We start from the raw sequence: 26,152 nt of genomic DNA on the forward strand, positions 1-26,152 counted from the left end.
ACACAAAAAATATTTTTAATTAATTAATAATATAAAAATAGAAATTAAAAAAAATAATTATACATGTCTAAAACAGTTTCACATTGTCATTTAATCTTAAACTACCATATATGATAAGTAATGATCACCTTAAAAGTTATAATAATAAGTTTTTATTAGAAGTATAAAAAAAATATTTTAACTATATATGATTATTAAATTCAAAAATACTCTCATATTATTAAATTATATATTTTGAGTTTGATCTCCAACTATAACACGGAGTCAGAATCGAAGACACTATTTTACCCTCATTAGAACCAACCCGATGATAGGAGTTATACCTTTTCTTTGAACAAAAAAAAATATCAATAAAAATATAATATCATGTTAACTAATATATTATCCATTAAGCTAAAAAATCTTATTATTAATATAATATAAAAGTTTTATTATATTTTGAAATATATATCACGTTAATTTTATTTTATAAAAATAAAATATCAAATCATTTTAAATTAATATAAAATTATATATATATAATTTAAGAATAAATTTTTTTAATATAAACAGTTAAATTTATATAATTCATATTTTATATAAAATTATTGATTTAATACTTAATAAAAGTTACACCGATATCGTTTGAACCCTTCTATATATATATATATATATATATATATAACAAACTAAACATTATAAATCAATCCTCAAAATACATCATATCTAATTCTAAAATTCAAATCCAGCAAATCAAGTTGAAACGGAATAATAGGTTAAAACAATCACGAACACATCTCAAGTCTCAACACCTATCAAGTTTCGTTCTCTTTTTTACCTCCGATTCCTCTCCTTGGATTTGAGAGAAATTTCCACAGAACTCTGCCATATTTAAAGACTATAAAATGTTAGGTACAGATTAAAGACATAAATCTTATCCAGACACAATTGGATCTTATCCAGTGGCCTGGTGCCATAAACTAAGTGCTTTGTAACCTGTAAGGTATAAATCATCCCACCTTTTTAATTGAGAACTCAAGTGTTACGATCCCTTTACAAATACATAAGTGTACGTTCACCAAGCCTACTAAATTATCATATTCATCCTGATACACTAACATTAAATATCCAATGAACCATATGTAAAAATTATATGATCAATGAACAGAATTTTAAATATTTTCTGAAGCAATCCGGTCCCCAGGTCTCTCTAAAGAGCGGGGAGGAGAAAAGAACTCATACAAACAATCTATCGAGAGAAAAAAAAAAAAAAAAAAAAAAAAAAAAAAAAAAAAAAAAAAACATTGGAAAATGGCATCCTGGTTAGTGAATCATCAGTATGTAGTGCTTGGTGAAAGCATAAGCTAGCTAATGATTATAGTTTTGTGATAACATCTTCTGTGCCTCGCCTTTTCTTTTTCCCCTCCCCATGTCTGGATCGCCTAGGTGCCTCATCCTCACTTTCACTGTCATCATTCTTGAAGTTGTTCGCAGCAGGATGATCATCCTGGTTCCCTTTGTATCCTTGCTGATACTGCATTTCATCATCCGGTGCACCACTTTGACTGAGCATGTCTTGACTCTTACCCTGCTCTGATCCTGAACCATACCTATCATTTCGATCAGTGGCTCTTGGATCTCTTTTGGCAACACGGTTTGCATTCTGAGGTAGGGGTGGAGGTGGTGGAAACATTGGAGGCATATTAACTGGCCTACCACCTCTTGGTGGATTTGCACCTGCAACTCCCATTCCCCCCATGAAGGGACCACGTCCAGGATTCATCATCATCCCAAACCCACCGCCTGGAAACATCCCCGGTTGAGAGGGTCGCCCACGGAACATCATGGCTGCTGGGGGACCTCCAAAGTCACCAGAGAATCTAGGACCATACGGAGCAAAACCACGGGGTCCCACCCCAAAAAGATCTGGCATACCAAAACCATCAGGTGCAACAGGTCCATAGGATAGCCCATCACCCATCATTACAGGGTTAAAGCCCTGCATTCCAGGCATGGGTCGGGCTCCGCGCCCAAGAGGCATATGAGGTGGCCACATCATACCTCTGCCCCTACCTCTGCCTTGACCAGCTGGCCCAACACCATGACCAAAGCTCTCCTCTTCTTCGTCACTTTCTTCCTCTTCCTCTTCTTCATTGTCTTCAAATGGGACAATATCTGGATTTTCTCCTCCATTATCTGGATTCACTCCCTTCGCTTTCTCTTCTTCTCGTTTAGACTCAGCTGCAATCGAGATAGCCTGTAAATACAAGAATAAGAGCCGGGATTAATTCAATTCTTAAAACATTATAGTTCAATACTACAGTTAATGTTTCCCACATCCATCCACTAAAATAGCTAACTATTGATAGATAAATAATTGCTTAGCAAACAAAAAATTATTGCAAAGCCCTGGCAGTTTATTTATACTAGTAAAATGTTAAAAAATGAAATATTAAACATAAGATACCAGAACATTGTTAAACAAGAAGTCTAGTGAAATGCTCTAAAGCAGATGGTATTAATATACATTTGATCTTGTAAAAATGTATAAAATGGGTAAAGGACTACCGTAGTGTGTAAGAAGACTTTAACGGTAACCGATACTTTTAAAGTATTTTAAATAAGACCCTATTTTGAAGCAGGTCCCTGCTAATCATTGTATAATGATTAATGAAGTCAAAAATAACCGTCAGCCAGTGAGGACCTATTTTGAGAAACATTAGAAGTATATGGACTCAGTCAAAATCTTTTAAATTATAAGAACCCATTTTAAAATAAGTAAAACTATGAAAACCTACAAAGAAATTTAACCTTTTAATTATTCAGTCAAATTGGTGTTATTTTAGATTTTACTTTCTTTATCTTTTCCCTTTACCTTGTATCCAGGGGTGTTCTAGTGACGCTATGGGTTGGGTTTCATCAAACCCTTTACCCACTCAATCAAAATAATTTGAGTTAGGTTGGGTTGAATTTGTATAAATTTTCTCTCAAATCTGAACTGAACCAACCAGATCAATAACAGGTTGAGTAGGGTTGGATAATTAGGTACAAAAAATTAAAAATTATTTTAACAAAACACTAACATCCAAACAAATACTGAAAGCACACCCCTGATAATAAATGTATAAGTGAAAACAAAGACCCAATTAATCAATTTTTTTAATCATGTTGTCCATGTTAGAAAATTAAAAACAAATATATGTATGATAATATTAAAGTAAGATTCTTTGGGTTAAAACTTTTCATCATATGAAATACACCTGTTATAGACTCCCAAGTATATAAACTAAATTTCAATTGAGCTTATGTTTAGCAAAAACGAGATGGAATTAAAATTTAAAATTTGTTCATTGGGTTGGGTTTTTAGCACTAAAACCCGATACTTGACTCGAAGAACATCTGGTTTAATTGAATTAGATTGGGTTTTACCCAGACACTCAAAAAACCTGGATCAAATTGTTTGGATTGGATTGGATAGGTTTGGATTCGTGAGTACCCATACCCGTGAACACCCTTATTTCCATTTAATCCCTAAAATTTCAACACCAATTATTATAGAAGTGAATATTTGGTCCTCACGAACTGAGAAAGGAAGCTCTCAACTATGATGTTATGCTACCATATGTTGCCATGACACTTCATTAAGGATATATTTCAACTTTTGAGTGAGAAATTAGCTTACGATTAAGTAGGTTCAGGACAATAACTAGCATACAAAATTAGGCTCCAAGTATTCTTTTTATAAATTTCCATATAAAAGGTTCTCCGTAGATTTATATATTACAAGGTTACACACTCTAACTAAGATACCTAAGAGCATTTATTTATCATTATTATGATAGCCTCCTCCCTCTCACTGTTAAGATTGACAGCTTAGAGAACATAGCATCTTTGAACCAGGCATAATTAGTCATCTAAAGAGAATTAAGTGATGATGTTATCATGTGTCTTTTCAGGGACTTTTAACTACATAAGATTGTTGATATAGACCTATAATCATGTTTAAAAACTAAGCAAGAAAGTTCCATTTTATATCAGGTAAAACAAATATCATACCAATCTAGAATCACTAAATTTCTCACTCTAACATAACAGACCATTTTGCTTTTCTACCATTCGTACATCATGATTATCGCCTATTGGTTTCTATTCACAAAAAATGTTGACTCAAGGAGAATATACCATAAGTTCACTATCCGGCTCAAGATAAAGCAACGATGCCAGCTGCTCTCCAATAGAAGGTTCCAGCTCCTGACAATCTCTACTTATCTGCAATTGCATACATAAAACAGAATATTTTGTACTTGTCACAAACAAACTAGGACCACAAGCTTAAGCTGTTGGGTGAAAGCTCACAAAATGAATTGGAGGTACAATTTGATGAATAAACGTGACAAAGAACAAGAAAAACAACCAATACATATATGGTGCTTAAATAAGTGGGCACACATGGCTCAATGTTTTAAAAATATAAACCATTTTCACAATATGCAACATCTACACAAATAAAACATCAAATAGCCTTGAGCAGCCATACATTTCAAGGCTGTCAAAAATGGTTTGTTCTTGGTCTTGTTACATATCAATACCACTTTCTGTAATACGGCACTGTAAGGATTTAACCTAAAGATTAATACCTAATTTCAGTTTCCCCGATCAGCATGCATCCAGTGCACAGCAAGAATAGACAGTGACTAATCATTAGGAAGCTGGTTGGTGTTGCTGACTGACAGTTATAACCAGGTATAAATCAACCCTCATTTGTTAAATGCCAAGCAGTTAATAATGACATCCTACAGATGGTCAAAAGTGAAATAAGATTGCACCTATTTATATATTATGTTTGGTAGATCTAGGATTCCCTAATAAGTGGTGATGCAGAATGGTTACTAAAATAAACGAAGGTTGAAAAAAAGATATTAAACAAGAAAATAATGTAAAATTCAAAGTATAGAAAAGGGAGAGGCGGACCAACTTAAATTTTCACAAGGATCACATCAACAGCCAGATGGATCCAATCCTTGAAATATTCAAGAAAGAAATGATTTCAAATAACAATTTTTTCTATATAAGAACCACTCAGAAAAAAGTTGCATCGCAAGTCAAGAGTAAAGCAAGAAAAAAAACTCTCAACAAGCTTTAAAAATTAAATCATTGAAATGGGAAAAATAATACCTTCACTGGTAAGTTCTCATTGTATGGATTCCTTAAATGACGTGTTTTGTGGAATGATAGTTCACATAACTGCAAATAAGAAACACAATTAGACAGATTATTTGATGTACAAAAGATGCAGTTTCCAATACTGGTGTGTGAACAAATTTCTCCCAGTAGCTGAAGCTAAGACACAAAACTATTAACAAAGCCAACTCTAGTAAACAATGAAAAAGAAAATCATACTATTATTGGTTAGTTGGACAGCTCACAGCTGCTTAGGTCTTGCGAGTTTTTGACAATGATTTCTTTTTTCCCCCTCTTCTCTTTTGCAACCCAAGAAAAATAAATACAAAAACTGAATTCCTCCAAAATGATAACACCAAACTACTTATTCTTCATTTTGGGTGAAAGGCTGAACCTTATTTCTCCACTGAGCTACAGAGCAATCCTAAAATCTGAAACCAATATCTAATGGATGATCACTAATGATGTTCAATAATGCCCACAGATAAAGGCAGGTAATGGAAAATCAATTTGTGGCTAGAGAATGATTTGGCATTGGATGATGATCGATTGGATAGTGGTTTGAATGCTTAAGATGAATGGAAGAGAAGAAATTTGAAAGCTATTACGAGAATTTAATTGCAGCATCTGGAGAGAATATGAAGATAGTGGGAGCTACAAGTCATACTAAAACAGCTTCTCTATTGGAAGCTTCTTCAAGGCCATGATAGCAATGAGCATCTTTAGAAACTTATTTTGAAATCAATGCTTAAACTATAGTAGCCTAATTCGTGAATGGGAGCATAGTAGAAGATAATTAGTATGACGAAAAAAATATCTTTAAAAATCGGATGCTGTATATCAGTGTCAATAAATCATAAATCAGGTCATAATTCACTGGAGTGACAGTGGGACTACATTGCTTCACATTAAGTCAGTAATTCCAGCAAACTATTAGGTAGGTTAATAAGGAATTTCAAATCTCTTCGCAGATAGAGTCCTACATCCTTTTAGTTTCAATGACCCATATATTTGGGGTTAGAAGTAGGTGTCTCTTTCACCTTGAAACATTTTTAATACTTCAAAGGTTTTGGAAATAAAGGTTATCGATAACACATAACAGTCTATGGTGGTAAGCCAAAAGTCTGTTATAAACATATGGCACACAGCATGGCGGCCTATGGCAAACAAAAAATAATAATAATATACATATAAAAAAAATTGCAAAAAATAAATTACAAACAGCAAAAATTAATTAAAAACAATAAAATATCAACTTAAATAGTTAAATATAAAAATAAAAAACAAAGCAGAATAAAAGATAAGGAACAAAATATAATTTTCAATGTTTGAACAAAATAGAAACTCAAACCAGACCCAATATGAAGGGGATGAAGATCAGATGAAGAAGAGGAATAGAAGAATAAAAGATGAACAACAGGAACTCAAACAAAACAGATGAAGCATCATTGGACAAAAGAGGAAGTAGGAAAAAAAAAAGGAAAGAAAAAACAGAACCTGTTTTGAACCTCACTCCAAGGTTCACTGGAGTGAGGGGTTGTTGTGGTTTAGGTCGCCGGAGTTGAACGAAGGTTCAGAGAACCCTAGGGCAGCAACAACTTTCAGGGCAGAATGTTTTGGATTTTTCTTTAAAATACGTTGGGCTCAGGTTAGAAACTCTAGAATGGGTTGTGCCATATCCACCATGACCTTCATAAACCTTTACAGCACGACGGCCATGGTGGACACCGCCATAAATCACCATATAACAGATGGAAAATGGCGATTTGGTTGGAGACCTATACGCTATTCTGTTATAACAGGGTTATAACAGTTAATTGATAACATAGGAAATAAGGCGTCTTTATTCCTAGCACTCCAAGGGTGCAGCAAGATACACCATAACCACCAAATTCTATCCTCCTTTGCATTGGTTTAGCATAACTTATGAGCATCGGTTAAATTTGGCAGTTTCCACCACTATTACTATGTTGAACCTGGCTATGAAGATAATACTCCTTCTCCTCACCTACTTCAATTAAAGTCAAGTATTGTTATCTCAAAGTAAGCTGGAGAAGACAGAGCTTCTAGACTGCAATCCAATTGACAACCTTGTGAATCAAAATCTGAAGTTCCTCCTAACTCGTGAGTCCTACCTTGAGTCAGGCAAATACCAACAATTAGAGGGAAATTAAATATCTAACCACGACCAAACTTGAAATATCTTTCCCTATCAATGTCGCCAGTCAATTCCTCAACTCTCCTCGTAATAGTCGTTGATATGCAGTTGTTTGAATCCTTTGGTAAAAATCCTAGAAAAGGGTTTGTTTTCAAAGAAAGAGATCACACTAACATCAGATAATAAAATTAAAAAAGGACAAGAGATTGAAGTGATAGACAGTCCACTTCAAGTTATTGGGATTTACGGGTAGATACCCAATCTCATGGAAGAGTAAAATGCAAAATGTTTTTTTGTCAATGCCAGGTAAACTACAAAAGCTAAATATTGTGTTATGGCTGACCCCACATTGAACTCTCGGGGATGAAAAATTTACTTTGGGAGTCACAATTCTCCGAGATCAACCTGTGGAGCAAGGTTGTTAAAATCGAGATTTTATCTGAGATCGGAAAGGAGGTAAAAACTCGTAACTCGAAGATCCTGCACTTCTATTTAAAATACTTATAATACATATAAATAAAAAATAAAATAGATAAAGAAAATAATCAATTAAACATAATATTGAACAAATTTAAACTAAAAGTTCATAATCAGAATTAATAATATACATATAAAAATAAAAACATAACTTAATTTATACATTAAATATTTTCAATAATAAAAATTTATAGTAGTTAAACAAAATAAAAAAATTAAGAAAAAAAATATTTAAGGTCTTATATTAAATTTTTTATTACTTCAAATATTATCTGAATTATAATAATAATTAATAATAAAGAGAAGTTACTTTCCAAAAAAATTTGTTAAGTAAAAACCTCCTTAACCAAATCAAAAGATAAAATAAAACTTGGCCCATTTGGCCCAACTTTTCCAACCCTAATTATTTTTACAGCAAACCCTTCTAATCGTGAGACTCAAGCCGTCGCCACTGCCTTCCCTCTTAGAAGAAGACAGATTTGCAGATGCCGGGCAAGACAGAGCCACCGTTGGAGAAGACAGATCAACGGAGATTCGTCGGAAAAGAAGACAGATCGACGGAGACTCGTTGGAGAAGAAGACAGATCGGCAGAGATCCTCCAGAAAAAGAAGAGAAGATCCGTCACCCACCCGCGATCGCGCCGCCAAGCTCCGTCGCTTTCACGGCCGCTCCAACCGCTCCTTTAAAGCGCTTTGCAACAAACTTTTTCAACATCGTTGGAAATCCGCGATTATACATTTTTGCGAGAAAAATCACGATTTTGCTACGATCCTACCACCCAGCAATCGTATCTCCGATTTAGCACGGAACCCATTCCTTGGGACGTATAATCGTGCGATTTCACGAGTTAAATCACGATTTAAATAACACTGTTGTGGAGCTTATATAAGATAGTCAATCAACCTTGTATCTTCTGTAAAACATTTTTTCATAAGACTAGGCATATGAAATTTTATAATTTTTAAAGATCTTACATTGACTAGTGATATAGCTAAAATAGAGTATTTAAGTGAGGACAATCCCAACCTTATAAGTTGATTTTATAGGAATGAGTTAAGGTCAAACCCACATCTTAAAATAGTATCAAAACCTATCCTAATGATTGTTGTTGAACCTATTAGGTTGTTATTGGACCACTAGTAAATGTTTAGTACTCGTAAGTTTCAGACTCATGATGTCCAATCCTTAGGCATGAAGGAATGTGTTAAAGATTCAATATCAACTCATGATATTACCAAAATGGAATATATAAGTAGGGACAATCCTTACGGTACAAGCCAATTTTGCAAGAATGAATTAGGCTCAAACCCACATCTTAAGAATGATGATTTCTTCAAAGAAAAGATCTTTGATTAGAAAAGGCTTATGATCGTGTGTCAATAGAAGTGTGGAAGACTTTAAAAAAGAAAAGTATTTGAATGGCTTATATTCAGGCTATACAAAAGACATGTATGATAGAATAACTATAGTGTGAGAACTTCAAGAGGTGAGACTAAGGGCTTTCCTATTGGGATAGGACTACATCAAAACTCAACCTTAAGTTCTTGCTTTAATCTAGTATTGGATGTGCTTACCAGGGACAAACAAAATAGTATCCCCAATTGCTTTGCAGATGATATAATTTTGACATAGGAAACAAGAGAAACAGCTAACTTAAATTTGAGCTTTCAAGAAAAACTTTAGAAACAGGATTTTTGTTAGTCAATCGAAGTATATGCATAGCAATTTAGCAAGAGACAAAAGGAATATCATTTAGAAGTAAAAATGAGAGAAGATGTCATACCACAAGTTTCAAGATTTAAATATTTGGGATCAATACTACAAAATGATAGGAAAATTAATGAAGACGTCACATATGGGACACAATCAGGATGGTTACAATGGAGAAATGCATTGGTGGGGGGGGGGGGGTATTTGTGATCAAAAAATACTTACCAATCTCAAAAGCAAGTTTTATCATACTTCTATACATTTGGCTATACTCAATCATAGTGAATGTTAGGCTTTAAAGAGACGAGAAAAAGATGACATTTGTAGAAATGACAATATTAAAATCAATGTGTCGCCACATAATAACATGATACAAAACAATTGTATACAAGGAGATAATAATGTAGCACCAATTAAGGAAAAGATGATTAAAAAAAAGCAGTTAAAGTGATTTGGACACATAAAAGTCACTAGAAACATCCATGAGAAGAATAGATTGTGCGACTTTAAGCCTGTGAAAAGGGAGAGAGGGAGACCAAGAAAGACATTATAGGAAGCTGTGAAGAGGGATTTCATGATAAATAAGATCTCTAAAGATTTGGTCTTGGAATGAGTCAGATGGCATTTTGTGATCCATGTAACCAACCTCACCTAGTACGATAAAGCTTTTGTTGTTATTGTTGTTTTTAGCAAAAAGATCACCTCTGACATCATCAAAACTTCCACTATTTTCTCTAACGATCAGCTAGATAATATCTTAATTAAATCTTTGCATGATTCCAAGATAATAAACAGATGTAACAAGCTGGATGACATGCTTCTCGGCTTGAAAAGGAGCATTAATTATGATTTATCATTCAAATATTGTAAATTTGAAGTATTCTTTATTCTTTCATAGGTTCCTACATCCTAGTTTCCTTAATTTGTTAATTCAAATCCGATTAGGAATTCATTCTGTTATTGATCCCATTCTCTTGTGTGTGTCTGTACATTGTACAAATCATTCATGTTAAATCAATAAAAATATTCAGATTCAGGTATTCAATTAAGTTTTTGAATTTCATTCCAACATAGATGCCATTGCTCCATGATATTTTAAATCTTGAACCCTGAACTTTTTTTAGTCATCAGGAGTTCCAGCACAGCAATTTGTAATTTTAGTTTCCCTTTAGCTATGGTCCTATTTAAGCATACATCCAGGGTGTTTGGTTTCCCCTCTGAGACTAATGCTATCCCTCACATAAATTAACTTGTAGAAGTTGCTGGAAGGGATTTTATACCTTCAACCATTTAACAGAGAAATTTCGCCCATAATGTGCAGTTCCATGAGCATATTTCCAGTTTCCCCCAGCAACAGAACCACCAATTCTGGATGTCATCTTTGCACAACCCTGCCAAAACATTGAAGGTTCAGGTTCAGGTTCAGGCGCTTGGCCACAGCCACAGAAAAGCCATCTAAGGGTTATTCATTTTAAAAATTAAAAATGTTAAGTTTGACATTCAGCACTTGATTAGCTTAGAGAATTCAGGTAACCAATTGGGCAAATATAATGCAGATTTGAAAACTATATGACTATCCCATCCCTTTTGTGAAATTATATTATCTGCAAAAGACCAATTAACAAGCAATCAACAACATAAAATTAGTTGGGTTAACACATTTCTTCATGGTAAAAATATCAAATTTAAACATCACAACAAAATCAAAGAAGCATCGGTTGTCTTTCCATTTCTCCCACTAATTCAGTATCATTAACTTACCTCAGGTATTTAGAAGACAACTTTAGCAAGTTACTTTGGATTTTTATAGGGAACTGTTATGAGAAGTTTCCATTAAAAAATAAGCAATACATTGATAAATAAGAAAAGCCTGCTATGAACATTGATGGTTGATTAAATGTCAAAAGATACTTCTAAAAGCAGAAGAAAAAATTGACAGAGAAAGAGCTGTGATTTTTATTTTTGGTTTGAAAGTTAAAAAAAAAAATACTCATGATTTATATAGAAAATATAAAGGTGATAGCAGCTTCTAAAACCAGTCATTGAGAAAGTCCCCAAAACAAAATAAAAGCAATAGTTTTTATATATTACATGTGATAGAAGCAGAGAACTTGATGTGCCATTGAAAATTTAAGAGATAAAAAGGCCAAAAACAGTGCACAATATGCAATGTTAAACAACCTTTGATTAACATCAGATTTTTGAAGTTTCTAATCATGAAACAGCCATACTAACCTCAACAACACTTTCATGCAAGCACCTTACACTAAGAGGCTGTGTCGAAGATTTAAAATATGGGTGCCAGAAAGGTAGCATGGTTCAATCACCATATTTAATATGAAATCTACTCGCATTATTTTAAAGTAGTTACATCGACAAGGGATGTTTTAGCAAAGAATTGACCCTATAGTAAGCCTGTAAAGCAGAAATTTTTCTTTCCCAGTCAAATGGATAGTAAAAAGATCTTGGCCTAAACCCATAAAATTCAACAAACCTAGCCAACTGGGGGGCTTAATATAAAACATACCTGGAAATGTCTAGTACGGTTGACTGAAAAAATTAATATCACATTTTCCACGGAGTCAAATGCTTCATTTAGTTTGGATTCATTGCTCCTTTGAGTGGCCCATACCCCTTGTTGTACAGATAACTCCAAATTTTCCCGATTGCAACTTTTAACAATAAAATACCTAAGGTTTTGGTGGAGAAGTATTTATTAGAGCAATTCATACATGTGAGAAAATAGTAATTCAACTGAAGCAATACTTCATAGGTTTTAATACTCAATTTGAAAGCAAACCGCTCATGAAAGTTTATCCATCTTTTAACTTCTGGACCAGTACATCATAATGTATTAATCTCATTTTAATAATGGGCACCTGATTAAAATCATGCAGCAGGTAATACTATTCTACACTCTAAAAACAGAGGATCAATACCATAACTTTGTCTGTAATGGAGATAATTCAATAACAAGTTAAAAAACAGAAAACTGACAATTTTTCTTTTTAATATGGCAACCCATTTTACATATACAAAAACTTCCTTCTCACCTTCAATATGGTACAACCAAAAATCTGCACAGTATTCAACTAAAAGGAATACCGAAGCACTTGCGGAACCCCCCATAAAAGTTAATTGTCAAGAGGGGAGAACCAACCACTTAAGTATTCTGATGAGCATCATATACTACTCGATATGGGACTTGGGATCCATAATACCCATGCCCCTACAAGGGACCAACTATGACACTTGGGCTTTCAACATCAAGCTTTAGCTTAAGGGTCAAGGCTATTTCGATCACCTAAACACGAAGGTTGATTCCATCCTGAGTATGATCATTCTTCTTGGAACAAAATTGATCAGTTATTAGTGTTTTAGAACCCATTATTCAACCCTCTTTTAAGCAGATATTTAGTTCTTACAATACTTATGAAGAAGTTTGGGAATAGGCACAAGTTCTTTACACCTAAGATACTCGATGCCTTTATGGGGTTTGCCAGTCCCTTAAGAGTATCATTGGCCCTCACTGCCTTGAAGGTTCTATGGCTTAATATTTGGGCAAAGTTCATGGTTTTCTCCATGACTTCAATGAGCTTTTGCCCCTGCTGCCATCCCATCCAAAAAAACTTGACAACAGAAGACCTTTTTCATGTCAGCCCTATATGGGTTACCTACAAAGTAGTCTTCTATTCGAGACTAGATTTTGGGTTCTCCTAGTGTTCCTACTTTGAATTCTACTAGGTCTACTTTATTGTGATTTGTGAGTGTCACCTACATCTCCCTTTATTGTGGACATTCATTTTACACTAATTGTTTCTTCAGCCTTGGTATCTCAAAGTTCTCATGGTCCATCCCACAAATCAAGCAAACCCCACCCAAGGACGGAGCCAAGGGGGGACCTACGGGTGCCACGGCCCCCCCAACAATTTTAATTTTTTTTTATATTTTTTTTTATATGCTTTTGATACTTTAATTTTCATTTATTATAAATTATATATTATTTATTCTCGGCCCCCCAGTATTGAAATCCTGGCTCCGTCCCGTCCCCACCCTCAATGAAATGTTCCTTCTACACATTGATTATTTAGCCTTCTATCTCAAAGTGGTTCATGTGGTTGATACTACAAATCAAGCAAACCTTGCCATCAATGTGACCATTGCCATATGCCAAGCCACACTATTGATCAATGTTATTCTCTTCACCCTACACCTCAATTAATGTCAAGCAATTGCACCACCTTCTGTTATAGCCTCTTTTAACCACATGACACACGACACTTGTCCTCAAAAACCACCACTTGCATTTTCACTAACTTCCTATGGTGGTATGAGGAACATCAAATCTCCAATTCCACTACTTTTGTTGCACAAACGAGTAAGTCTTTCGCAGTCCCCCATTCTTTGTCTCTTGGTTCGAGCCCTTAACTCTAAGGCTACAAATATATTTCTAGTAACGAATCTCTTTTCTCTAACAATTCTTCTTTTGGTTTTTTATCATTTGTTCTTATGGCTAATGGCCCCCAAACACAATTGTTCACCACCTTCCCTCTCTTTTCCTTGATAATGTCCTTTATGTTCTCAAGTCTACTTTTAATCTCTTGTCCATTAGTCACTTGACTCGATTCCTTGATTTTGAGGTTCCCTTTACTAAAGACTCTATTTTCTTAAAAGATCAAAAAAAAAATTTGGTAAACCAGGGTATTTCCTAGCCAAAAGCTAAGGACTTATCCCTCGAAGTACTAAGATCCATTTAAGAAGTTGATCTCTCCTATCAAATGTTTTTCCAGACACACATTCTAGAGATTGAACTCTTGACCATATGCTTAAGAGACAAGATTATCTACCAACCATGTCATACCTTGTTGATTTAGAAGATCAAATTTTAGGGTATTGGCACTAGAAGTGAGTCCATGGCTTATAAAGACTCAACACTTCTTGCTTGTTGCTCTGATAGTGGATTCCCCTTTTATCATTCATGCCCAATTGTGTCACCGTAGTCTTGCAAAATTTCCACACTTGTTACTTTGGTGGTGGATTCCCGTTGCTCATTCATGCTCAATTGGATTACCCTGGTCTTGGTAAGCTTCAACACTTGTTACTGTGGTAGTGGATTTCCCTTTGCTCATTCATGCTCAATTGGGTCACCCTAGTCTTTTCAAGCTTCAAAACCTAGTAACAAGTCTCTCCAAGTTATCCAATTTATCATGTGAGTTGTGTCAACTAAGAAAACATATTTGTAGTGTTTTCCCTGATCATGTTGAGTTGTCTCCTTTTACTTTAGTTCACTATGATGTTTGGGGTCTTAGTCATAGTGTGTCCACCTTATGCTACCAGTATTTGGTCTCCTCAATTAATGATTACTCTTGATGTACTTGGTTGTTCTTAATGAAAAAAGGTACTAAGTTGTTTTCTATTCTTCAATCTTTTCTATTGAAAAAAATCAATTTGGTGTTCAATCCGCTATTTGTCTAATGATAACGGTAAGCAGAATTTATCTCAACAATTTCAATTCTTTATTCCCTGTAATGGCATTTTGCATCAAACATTTTGTGTGAATACTTCTCAATAAAATGGCCTCACTGAACTAAAAAAATAAACACTTAATTGAAACCACTCACACTCTTTTACCGCATGTTAATATTCTTCATTTTTGCGGTAACGTTCTTACTACTTGTTATATGCCCTCGTTAGCATAGCTGTCAATCCTGAATAGTGGAGCAAAGCAACCGACCCCAAAAGTGGGATACTCAAATTGCAGATAACAGGATGACCACTATTTTAATATTATATTTCTATATTAAATGATTAAACAATTAATAATATATATATAAACTAAAAAACAGAAAAATAACTCTAAATTCATGCATTAATCATTTTTAATAATAAAAGTTCATTGTAAATATAAATAGAATATTACATGTATCTGAAATGCATTGTATATGAAATGCATTATAGCTAAGTGGCTATAATTCATTTGATAATCATGGCTATGGTTTTGATTTTCTGGTTGGGCCATGGTTATGCTGATCACCAAAGAACAAAAACATCCAAATAAAAAAAATGAACAGAAAAAAGGCAAAGAAATGGAATAGAAAAAAGAAGTGAACAGGAAAAAAAAAAGCAAAGAAAAAGGAAGAAAAAAAGATAGAGAAAAAATAGCGAAGGGAGAAAAGGATCGCAAAAAGAGTTCAAGAAGACGAAGTTCAAGAATATGTCCAAACAAAGAAGATGAAGATGAACAAAGACAAAACATAGACATTAGACAAAGAAGATGCACGAAAAGAGAGCCCGAAAAGAGAAATGAGAGAGCATTGGAGAAGACGAGAGTTGAGTCTTAGAGGGACTAGGGCTATACTTGTTGTTTGCTTAAAGAGAGAGTCCAAGAAGAGGGAGAAGGCATTTACAATTTAGAGCAAAGGAGACCCAAATGAAATGTCAAAAATACCCTTAATGAGGTATATTTTGAATTTTTTAAATCACAGATCCTCTTTGATGTGAAAGCCACTCCACCGCATCACATCTGCTCTGGCCGCTGTTTGAAACCACTTCGCTCTAAGGTCAACATAGCGACACAGAGTCACTCTGCTTCATCACACTGCGATAGCAGCTGCTATGACTACTATTGACAACTATGCTCGTTAGTACTTGACAATAAAATACTTCACTTTGATCCTTTCCTTCACCAATCCCTTTACCTTTTACCTCTTTATGTCTTTGAATCTACATGTTTTTTCCATAACCTTAGTCATGATCTTGATGAAATTTTTACTCATTCTCGCAAGTTTGTCTTCTTTGGTTACACTCAGTCTCAAAAAAGTTATAAATAATATTCTCTTCACTTGGTTCTTACCTAGTCTATGTCTCACCAGATACATGAATTCAGTCCATGTCTCTTGCTTTATCTTCTTCTCAACATAGAGCAAAAGAGAAAAATGAAAGGAAAAAAAAAATTAAATAGGAATTGTAAACTCCTCCTTGTGGCCAAGGCTACCTCCACTAGCCCAAAATTCTCAAAGGCTACCCTTGTATTCCAGCTCCTCCTCTATATGATTTTCCTCATCATTACTCTTGTGATTCTCCAACTCTCCTCTTGCCAATTGTCCAATCCATTAGGCATTTCCCTCTGCCAAACAATTTCTCCACTCTTTCATAGACCAACAGGCCTTCACTACTGTTAGGTCCATCTTTCTGTTTCTTTCTTCTCATTTTATATACATAAACAGCCTAACATTTTTTTAGGGTAATCAAAAATAATAGCCTGACAAGTTTTAATTAACATTCAGTAGTGACGAACTTCATGCTTTGCCTGTTTGGTTATCATATATTCATATTACCAAGAAGAACTAGTAACTAGAATGGGGACTTTGTATAGTTCATCCACTTAAGTTTAAATGCTTCAAAGTCAATTAAGGGCAAAAGAAAATAGAAAATGAAAGAAATAAACTAAAACATATGTCTGTAACCAGCCAATATGTTACAGCATGTAATGTATGTGTTGATTGCCGAGTAGATGGCAGTAATTTTAAGACAAACTAACTACATTAGGCAAATAATGGCATAATCTCCCAAACAAAAAAAAAAAATACTTAAATATGTACCTTGCTTATAGTACTTATGTAACAGTAAGCATACTCAACAGATTTTACATAGCTCAATTGAAAAATACAAGACCCTGAACACACCTAGATATTCCTTGAGGTAAGGGGGTTGCAGTTCTATTGGCTTGATTAGGCTGGCCATTAGCAGGATTTTGCATTTGGCTCTGGCTGACTGGCTGCTGAGACTGTTGAACTTGTTGCTGTGGCTGGGCATTTCCCGACTCTGCTGGTAATGGTTTTCCTGTCACCCCTTGGTTTGTAGAATTATTTCCTTGAGGAAGCTGGGATTTTTCAGCTTGTTGATTATAATTAGAACCCCTTTGTTGGAAAAACTTATTAGATGAATTATAATTGTAGGAGTATAAATGTTGGATCTTTTGAAGGACCTCTTCAACAGGAGGTGGAGGTCCAGGAGATTTTGCATGCCTATATCGGCAATCAGGCCCATTAGGACAAAATCCCAACTTGTACCTGCAGATGCAAAAGTTTTAAAAAATTATGAATATACAATTTGACAATCTTATAGAACTAATCAGACATAGAAGATAGAACGAAAACATTTTCTTTGAAAAAAGAATACTATTTATAAAAGAGTGGAGTAAATAACACAAATGAAACAACAGCAATATAGCAAATCCACCCAGACAACACTGAAAAGCAAAATACATGACAGCATACATAATCCAAGCACAACAAACCAATAAATCCTTTTAATCCCTTTGAATATCCATCAAAAAAGGCAGCTCCATGTAAAACTCCATTACCAGCCTACAAGTAATGCTTCATCGATAACAAGTAAGGTAGAAACTTAATCGCAAAATCTCATCCCCCTCCCATTAAAGACAACAACGTCCAAAATATCACAAACACTGTCCACAAACTCCACAAAATCTCACCCATCTTCCTTCTCTCACAACCCTTCAATTCTCAAATGAGTCAACAAGCTCCTCCAACAAAATTTCTAAAACCAAACAACTAAAGACCGCGGAATCCTTTACACCAAAACTCACAACCAAACAAGAAACAGCTCAAACACACAATATTCATTATTCAATAGCACACAATCACAACCTAAATAAGAACATAAACATACAGATATAGATATACACACATACATGTTACACTCCTTGATGTCTTCATTGGTGTGCTTATACACGCAATCCTGTTCTCGGCACTCCCCATAGAGCCTAAAGAACCTGCACACCGGCATCCGCGCCTTGTCGTACTGGTGCAGGAACCCGCACGCGTCGCCCTTCATGCACAGGCTGCGCAGCCAGTGCCGGCACACCGTCTGCCGGAAGCTCCGCCGGCCGGGGACGTTGGCAGCGGAGGGGTCGGCGTTGGAGGGCGCAGCTGCGGCAGGGCCTCCGTTGGATACGGCGGAGGCGGCCGCGGAGGAGTCGTGCTGGACGAGCGGACCGGAGGCTGCGGCGGCGGCGGAGGGCGCGGCGTCGAGGCCGCCCTCGAAATCGAAGCTGAGAACGCCCTCTGAATCCTCCATGGGAAGTGAAGAATTTGAAGTGGGTTAGGGTTTTGAAATTTGATGCATTCGGAGACGAATGAAGATTGAAGAGTGTGTTTCAGTGTGGTGGAAGAAATCAGAAATGAAGAAGAAAGGACTCGCTTGGTTGTTCGGTTATTTTTGAGGAGTCACACTTGTTTTCTTTTTTAGGTTTTAAGTTTTAAACGTGAGAGTTTAATTTGCATACGCACTGTCACACCCAAAGTTTACATACCCACTGAATCTGTGAATTCCTCTTCTTTCTTCTGGTTACTTCTTTTATTTGGTTAAATTATTCTTCTTTTTATTTAATATTTTTTTTCTAAAATGTTCTTTCTTTAATTTTCTGAGAGTGCCAAAGTATAACAATAAATGTATCCAATCCAACTACACTAATACTATTATTTAATGTTGATTTTAAAAAACAAAATTTTCTTATGTATATCTAACTTTTTTATGTATTAGAGGGTTAAATTAAATATTTTAAAAATAAAGGGACCAAACCAAATAATTTAAAGAAACACATCGGTAATTTAACCTTTTATTTTGAAATTTTTTTTTAATAAAAAAAATTAGTTTTCTATATTTTTAAGTATATTTGTCTAAACTATTTTTTAAGAAAAATAATTTTATGCTTTTTTAAAATAATTTTATTTATTTCTGGAAAAATTACTTTTAAAAAAAATTATAATATTTGTTAATTTTAAGCAAATTAAACCTTTATATGTTTTTTTTTAAACAAGAGTTTAATAGTAGTAATTCCCGTTTACTGATCTCATCAATGATCAAATCTAGATTTTACACCCTTTTGATTAGGCATGGCAACAGGGCGGACCGGGGGCGGGTTTTACATTCCCCGCCCCTGCAAATTTAAACCGTCCCACCCCCGCCCCTGATATGGGAGTAAAATTTGGGTTTCCATCCCTGCCCCTGGTGGGGTTCGGGTTTTCCCGCCCCGCCCCTGCCCTGCTTTTTTTTTTCCTTTATTTTTTTAAATAAATATGAACAATTTTAAAAAAATATATAAAAAAAAGTAAAATAATATAAATTTTTACATATAAATATTTCTAATTTTGATTTATATATATATAAATAATTTTTTAATTATATTATTAAGCGAGGCGGGGGCGGGTATGGGGGCGGGGCCGGGACCCTGATTTTATCAATCGGAAAAAACCTGAACCCGAACTCGATAAACACGGGTTTTCCCCTTCCAAATCGGGGTGGGTTCGGGCAGGTACCCACGGAGGCGAGTTAGATTGTCATGCCTACTTTTGATATAAAATCAGGTTTTCAATGTGAGAAGTGACAATAAATATTTTAATATATATTTTTATCATAGATAAAAAGTTATTAGAAATTATAAATTATGGATAAGATTTAATACATAAAAAAAATTATAAAATTGTGAGAAATTTTTAGTAAATTTTAGCTAATAATAAAATGATTTGAAATTAAAACTTTAATAAAAAAATAATCAATTTAAATTAACCAGTTGATAATAATAATAATAAATATATAAATATATTAAAAAAACTAAGAACCACTTGAATTTAGTTTAGTTTTAAGTTTTAAAATAAATTCACTTGAAAATATTTGTCTTACTAAAATTAGTTTAAGATAATATTCATGTGATAATGATAATATTGGTGATAATAGTGACAATAATAATAACAATAACAATCATAACGTTAATATTGGTCGTAGCCATATAAGTAATAGGATAATGATAATGTTATTAGTGATGGTGGTAATGATAATGTTAGACGTGATGGTGATGAAATGTCAATGATAGCTATAATAATAGTGCTATTAGTGGTGATGTCAATGTTGTGTTAATGATTTTAGTGATGTCATTATTAGTATTATACTAATGATTGTATGGTGATAATGATCAAGGTTGTCAAATATAGTAAAATTTTATTTTTAAAAAAAATAATTTATTTTTGTTTTATTTTGAAAATGAATATAAAAATGTTTTGAAAGTAAGTTAAAAGATCATTTCATCTCTATTTTTGTCATTTTGTTTTTAAAATTGTGTTTGAAAAACAAAAATAATAAAACTCGCAACCAACTAAAACAGGCCTAAGTTTGTGTATATTTGTTTTATAAACACCATTGATCAAAATTAATTAGACTTAAACAAAATAAATTATTTAAAACTAATTTAATTTGTATATAATTACTGTTTTTGGTTTAATTCTAATATAAACAAATTGATTAGATTTTTAAATCAAGAATAAGGATCATTCAAAATTCAAATAAAATTTTCGCCTTTACATTTAACCTTGTGTTTAATCTATTATCATAAAAATGTTAATTTAATCTCTATATGTATTTTAAATTTGTTTCGATTATTTATTAAATATTGAGATTAATTTATAATAAGCATAAAGTACAGGGATTAAAGAAAATAGATATTTTTATAACAATTAAAAATATGATTTTTTTTACAATAAAAATGTGGTGTTCGATCTTTATGCATCACACTCAAATTACTGTGGTTTTTTTGTAGAAAAAGAAATATCATAACTTCTTAATTCCTAATAGAGGTGGTACAAGAGAGATAAGGCCATGTTCAAATTAGATAATTCTTCAAGTGGACGTTGGTCTAGAGACATGAGAGATGTAGTAAAGCACAATAAGTAAGATGGTTCTGACAAATGATCTATAAGGTGTTGAGCTCAACTGTGATAAACCCGATCCTATTATTAGTATGTTTGATTTATTGTGAAAAATTCTCAACTGCTTATAACGTGAAAGCAACAAATTCTTGCTTGTCATTTTTCTGCTTTGGAACGTTGCTTCTCATTTTTCTACTTTGGACCCATTTGTCAGTCCAAACGGCAAAACATGTACTATATTTAGCGGTAGTAGTTGGTCAAGATGCCAAGCTTCGACCACTATGACACCCCAAGTTGAATCCATTGGACTGGGTCTATCAAGAGGCCCGGCCCAGTACGGAAAATTCCATTATTTTAACAGAAACCGTAAGCATTTTCATTTACTTTTAATTAACGAAAATGTCATATTACCTATTGAACCCGTCAAAGTTTCCCACATAGAATGCTCCAAATTGATATGAACGGTCAAAATTGTCTTTTAGATCCATCATCTCTTTTGCTCCATGCTGCTTATCACGTTGCATTGTTGTTTCAGGGAATATATGCGGTATAATATGGTAATCGGGCACAATAAAATCACTTGGTTTCAAATGTAACTTTGTAATATACACATTAGACTCAAGTAATTTAAAACACCGAAGGTCTCAGACAGAACCAGAAGTTTCAAGTGGAAGCATAAAATTGACAAATATTTGTCTTAACCCACCATTCAGCAACGCATATCACGTAGCATCTCAAAAGCCTGTAAACTAGTACCAGCATCTATTGCAATATAAACAAATTCTATGACAAATAAATACATAGTGATCATAAATACATGAATTATGTCATATAGTTTTATTAATAGCAAATTACATTACATCGTACAATCTGAAATACAAACCAGGGTTCACCAATCTATTCCCAAGTTTCTAGAAACAAAGAGTTTGTCAATATATTGGATTAGAGTTGCGGATGCCGTGACATAACTTTGCATTTGGACTTTTGCTGACGCCTCTGAAGCAATGACGCCAACAACAAATGAAAAAGAAAAGAAAAATGAACATCAGAATCACCTCAACTTCAATTTACTAGACAAATTTGAAAAAAATAATCTTTGACAATGACCCTCCCTTGTCCTATTCTTCTACACTGTCTTGATTTACCTTTGAGAATAATCGCAAGAAACAATATGATCAAATAAAATAGATTTAATATTCTCTCTCTGGATTTTAACAGTGAGCAAAGGACGCACAGACATAGAATTCATATAATTTCGGTTTTAATGTTTTATGCTTCAACAGGCTGCTAAGGATGTAGATACGTGGCTACAAGGTGAAATTGGGATCTTAAAAAGAAAAGCTATATCATCAAAAGTGGTGGCAGATTAGTATCAGTATATTACTATTTACTATGCCCCAAACGTCAACTAGAGATGCAACTGCTAGCCTAGAAAAGGTAGGAAAATTTGATAAAGTATTCACCATTCCTAATTCATCATAAATAGGTTTCACATAGATCATCTTTCTCCCTACCTGCCTCCGCTGCTCAAGCTCCAGAACCAACTACACTTTTAAGTAATATTTTTTCAGGATTTAGTGTTTAATAAAACTGCAAGCAAACTTAATCCTACACTTACCATCCTCATTGAGTTTCGTCAAAAGTTGTTCCTTTGTAGGAAGGACATACATTCCCGCAGAAACAGCCTTCCTGATCGCCCAACCATGGTGAGGTGCAAACACCTGTTCATAAGCCTTGGAAGCTGGATCCCTAAGGGAATTACCCCTGCCAAAAAGACGTACAGTAACTGAGCTCATTTACTATCAGAGCTAACACCAAGTGTTTCTTACACATAGATGTATTTGCTGTGCTGCTCGTTTAATATAAGAAACAAACATTTGTTAATTTAAACATGTATTAAATAATGTAACCCACCTTGGCACAAAGAGGTATCAAGTCTAAGGAGAGAAACAGAAACCAAAAGGAAAATATCTCTTGTTATCAAGTTCTACTATTTTTCTAGTTCAAACTGGTTTGGCCATGAGACTGATCAGAAGATTGAACCTGAACCAATTGGTTGATGAGAGTACTGGACTATGCTTACTGGTCACTAGTTGCTAGTTATAAAGGTGAGATAATTTGATCAGTCACCAGCCTTAACAGATTGTTCCTATTATTGACAGATTGTTCAACTAGAAACTTTTCTTGAAGTAAAGATACAGATTCCAAAATAACAATAACATGGTACACCAACAAGCTTGTAGCTCAGTTGACACTAACCCCATCCTTTAAGATTGGGTCTGATAAAGTTGAAGGTTCGACACACAACTAGGCTGGCCACCTATTTTCCTCATGAACTAAATAAAACTAAAGTGGCAAATGTTTTAATCCTAATGGTTCCAGTCATAAGAAGCAAAAGCGGAAGACCTCAATTGTCACTCTCCTTCCTCCACACTGACTGCTGAGCACCCATAGATGAAAGCTGAAGCAATCCCTTCAGTTTCATTTCACTCTATTTCCACACTTCAGCCAGGTTTTAAAAACAGCCAGCAACCACAATCTCCAACTTCAAGGTTTTGTGATCTCCCTCACCACATCACCATCGCAATTGCAGCTGCATTTGTTCACAATTTTCCACGCTATCAAGAATTGCAACTAAAATGCGACCACACGACCAGCCTAAAGATAAAGCTACTAAAGCTAAGCTTCAAGTCCACCAACAAAAAATTATTTATTATAAGCTTTCATAAAGCAAGAAAGTAACATAAGCCAGCGAAAAAACCTCAACATATAACTCTCATTTGAAGTAAGAAAAAATCTCTCAAATTTTGCTTCAGGCGTCACTTAAAGTTGGACCTGCATCGTGCGACCACAATTTAAAACCATGTTCACTTGCATCTATTATCTATAACTATATATGAAGACAATTCCATATTTTGGTATACACATTGTTTTTGACAACCTTAGCCCTTTATAAAAATCATATCATAATAATTAATAATGGTCACAAAATTCTTTTTTTGAAGTTAAAACTGTTATTGAATTTCAGTAACAACATACTACACCCACTAACACGTGTGCATCTAAAGGGAGACACCATAGAAGCACGAAGTGCCTTCTTTTCCACAGGTCTTAAACTCTTAATTAAAGTTATTGAAAGCACAATGTAGCATTGTTTAGTTAGAAAAAAAAAAGAAGCAAAAAGCAAATAGCAAATGGGTGAGTGAAGCACATACTGAGTAACTAAAATTTGCTCAAAGAGCACTCTGACCATGTCAAGTCCTCGCTTCACTCTGAGCAGATTCCGCGTATGGCTACCAGCCTTCCTCACAGAGTCACCTTTCACATCCAGATCAACCAGAGACTGCAACGTCTCAATAGACTTGGACGCCTCAGCCAGATCATGAACCTACAAATAACATCAAGTGTTCTCTCTCCGTATATTTGTATCGCTAGGGTTTGAATTATGACGGAATAAACAAAGGTTGATAAGTACCTTGGCGACGTAATCCATTTCGGCGAACTTGAAGGCGACGCCCAAGCAGCCGAAGAGAGGGGAGACGAGGGAGCAGGCACGAGAGAAGGAGGCGACATCGAGGTCTGCGGTGGCCGAATCGGTGACGACGGTGGAAAGGGCCTTGAATGCGTCTGCGATTTTGCGCAGCGTTTTGTCACCATTCGCCTCCGCCATCGGAAACGAAGCTGCGCACTCTTCTTCTTCTCACTTCCTCTACGCTGCTCAATTCTTCTGCTCTGTGCTGAATTGCAGCGATTGCTTCTTGGGTTCTCCTTCTCTACCTCTACAAGACAACAAGGACAACGCTTGAAGCTCAAGCACCTTTCTTTGCAATGTTAAAAATAGAATCACTGCATTTTACAATATTTTTAATTACAATTTTTAGTTCTATTTTATATTTTTTATATAATATATCGGATCAATTTATTTATTTTAAGAATAAATTTATATTCTGTACCCCAATTTAACGATTCGATCATTAAATTAATTTTTTTTAATATATATAGATCAAATATATAAATTTTTAAAAATTTGAACTTTTATAAATTTTATAAAATAATTTTATGATTATTTATCAATTTGAATTAATAAAACAAAATATTAAGTAATTTTTAAATTTATTAAAATTTGTAAATTTAATTTATCTATTAAGAATTTTTTATTTAATAATTTAATTATTAAAATTTAATATAAAATATAAATTATTGAGTAAAATAAGTCTAGATAAACTTACTCATAATATTTTTCATTTTCTGTATATATATTTATTTTTAATTTTTTATCAGTATCTTAAAGTCTTAGATTAATTTAATTCAATTAAAAATAAATAAAGTCTGATTAAAAACTAAAAAATAAAATTTATGAAAATACAAAATTATAAGAATAAATAAATACATATCTATAACACTTTTGGTCAAGAAAACAATGTGTTTTTTTATAGATCAAAACAAGTTTTCCTCCTTTGTTCATGACGTTCTTACATTTTCTTAACACATGGAAGCAATGCATGTTTATTAAATCAATTTGATCATACATATACATATATATATATATAACATAGACAATTAAAATAAATAAATCATTCTATCCAATCCATGGCATCTTTTAGTAAAATTCCATAGCGATATTGAAATCAAATAAGTAAATTAAAATTATATTAGACACTGGCAGTCCCAAATTAATAAATGATACAAGGAAAAGGGATGAACTGAAAATCAAGAGGAATGAAATATATTTAACAAGTATGAAGCTAATAACACCGAGCACCAGTGGTCTAGTGGTAGAATAGTACCCTGCCACGGTACAGACCCGGGTTCGATTCCCGGCTGGTGCAAAACTGTAAAGGAACTGTGATGATATTTACAAGTGATTGTGGGTCAATCACACTCATCTAATAAATAGGATGACATTGCACAACTGAGTTC

At 34.0% G+C, this 26,152-nt stretch overlaps 2 protein-coding genes and 2 non-coding genes across 6 annotated transcripts; 2 read left to right on the forward strand and 2 right to left on the reverse strand.

Moving 5' to 3' along the window:
• Nucleotides 1–978: 978 nt before the first annotated feature.
• On the reverse strand, nucleotides 979–18,818 carry CPSF30 (cleavage and polyadenylation specificity factor 30). 3 transcript variants are annotated; one of them, XM_020347800.3, is made up of 7 exons: nucleotides 18,223–18,812; nucleotides 17,192–17,578; nucleotides 12,034–12,196; nucleotides 10,787–10,897; nucleotides 5,155–5,223; nucleotides 4,162–4,248; nucleotides 979–2,236 (listed from the first exon to the last, which is right to left on the reverse strand). In XM_020347800.3, the coding sequence occupies exons 1-7, from the start codon at nucleotides 18,606–18,608 to the stop codon at nucleotides 1,355–1,357; spliced, it is 2,085 nt and encodes a 694-aa protein (XP_020203389.1). In that variant the 5' UTR covers nucleotides 18,609–18,812; the 3' UTR covers nucleotides 979–1,354. The 3 variants fall into 3 exon arrangements, 2 of the variants coding, with proteins under 2 accessions (XP_020203389.1, XP_082920040.1); XR_014429761.1 differs by lacking the exon at nucleotides 979–2,236 and adding an exon at nucleotides 4,617–4,772 and having other exon boundaries at nucleotides 4,172–4,248; nucleotides 18,223–18,815; XM_083063914.1 differs by lacking the exons at nucleotides 979–2,236; nucleotides 4,162–4,248; nucleotides 5,155–5,223; nucleotides 10,787–10,897 and adding an exon at nucleotides 11,768–11,921 and having other exon boundaries at nucleotides 18,223–18,818.
• A 3,141-nt stretch (nucleotides 18,819–21,959) lies between these two features.
• ACD11 (Glycolipid transfer protein (GLTP) family protein) lies at nucleotides 21,960–25,058 on the reverse strand. The gene is made up of 4 exons (XM_020347807.3): nucleotides 24,708–25,058; nucleotides 24,448–24,620; nucleotides 22,851–22,996; nucleotides 21,960–22,228 (listed from the first exon to the last, which is right to left on the reverse strand). The coding sequence occupies exons 1-4, from the start codon at nucleotides 24,900–24,902 to the stop codon at nucleotides 22,122–22,124; spliced, it is 621 nt and encodes a 206-aa protein (XP_020203396.1). The 5' UTR covers nucleotides 24,903–25,058; the 3' UTR covers nucleotides 21,960–22,121.
• Nucleotides 25,059–25,990: 932 nt separating this feature from the next.
• TRNAG-GCC (transfer RNA glycine (anticodon GCC)) lies at nucleotides 25,991–26,061 on the forward strand. Its single transcript has one exon. It is a non-coding gene; the product is annotated as a tRNA-Gly (tRNA).
• Nucleotides 26,062–26,072: 11 nt separating this feature from the next.
• Nucleotides 26,073–26,152, forward strand: LOC114915132 (small nucleolar RNA snoR114). The gene has a single exon (XR_003803029.1). It is a non-coding gene; the product is annotated as a small nucleolar RNA snoR114 (small nucleolar RNA).

Source organism: Cajanus cajan, chromosome 1, assembly GCF_000230855.2.
Source record: "Cajanus cajan strain Asha chromosome 1, NIPB_CcT2T_4, whole genome shotgun sequence".
NCBI lineage: Eukaryota > Viridiplantae > Streptophyta > Magnoliopsida > Fabales > Fabaceae > Cajanus > Cajanus cajan.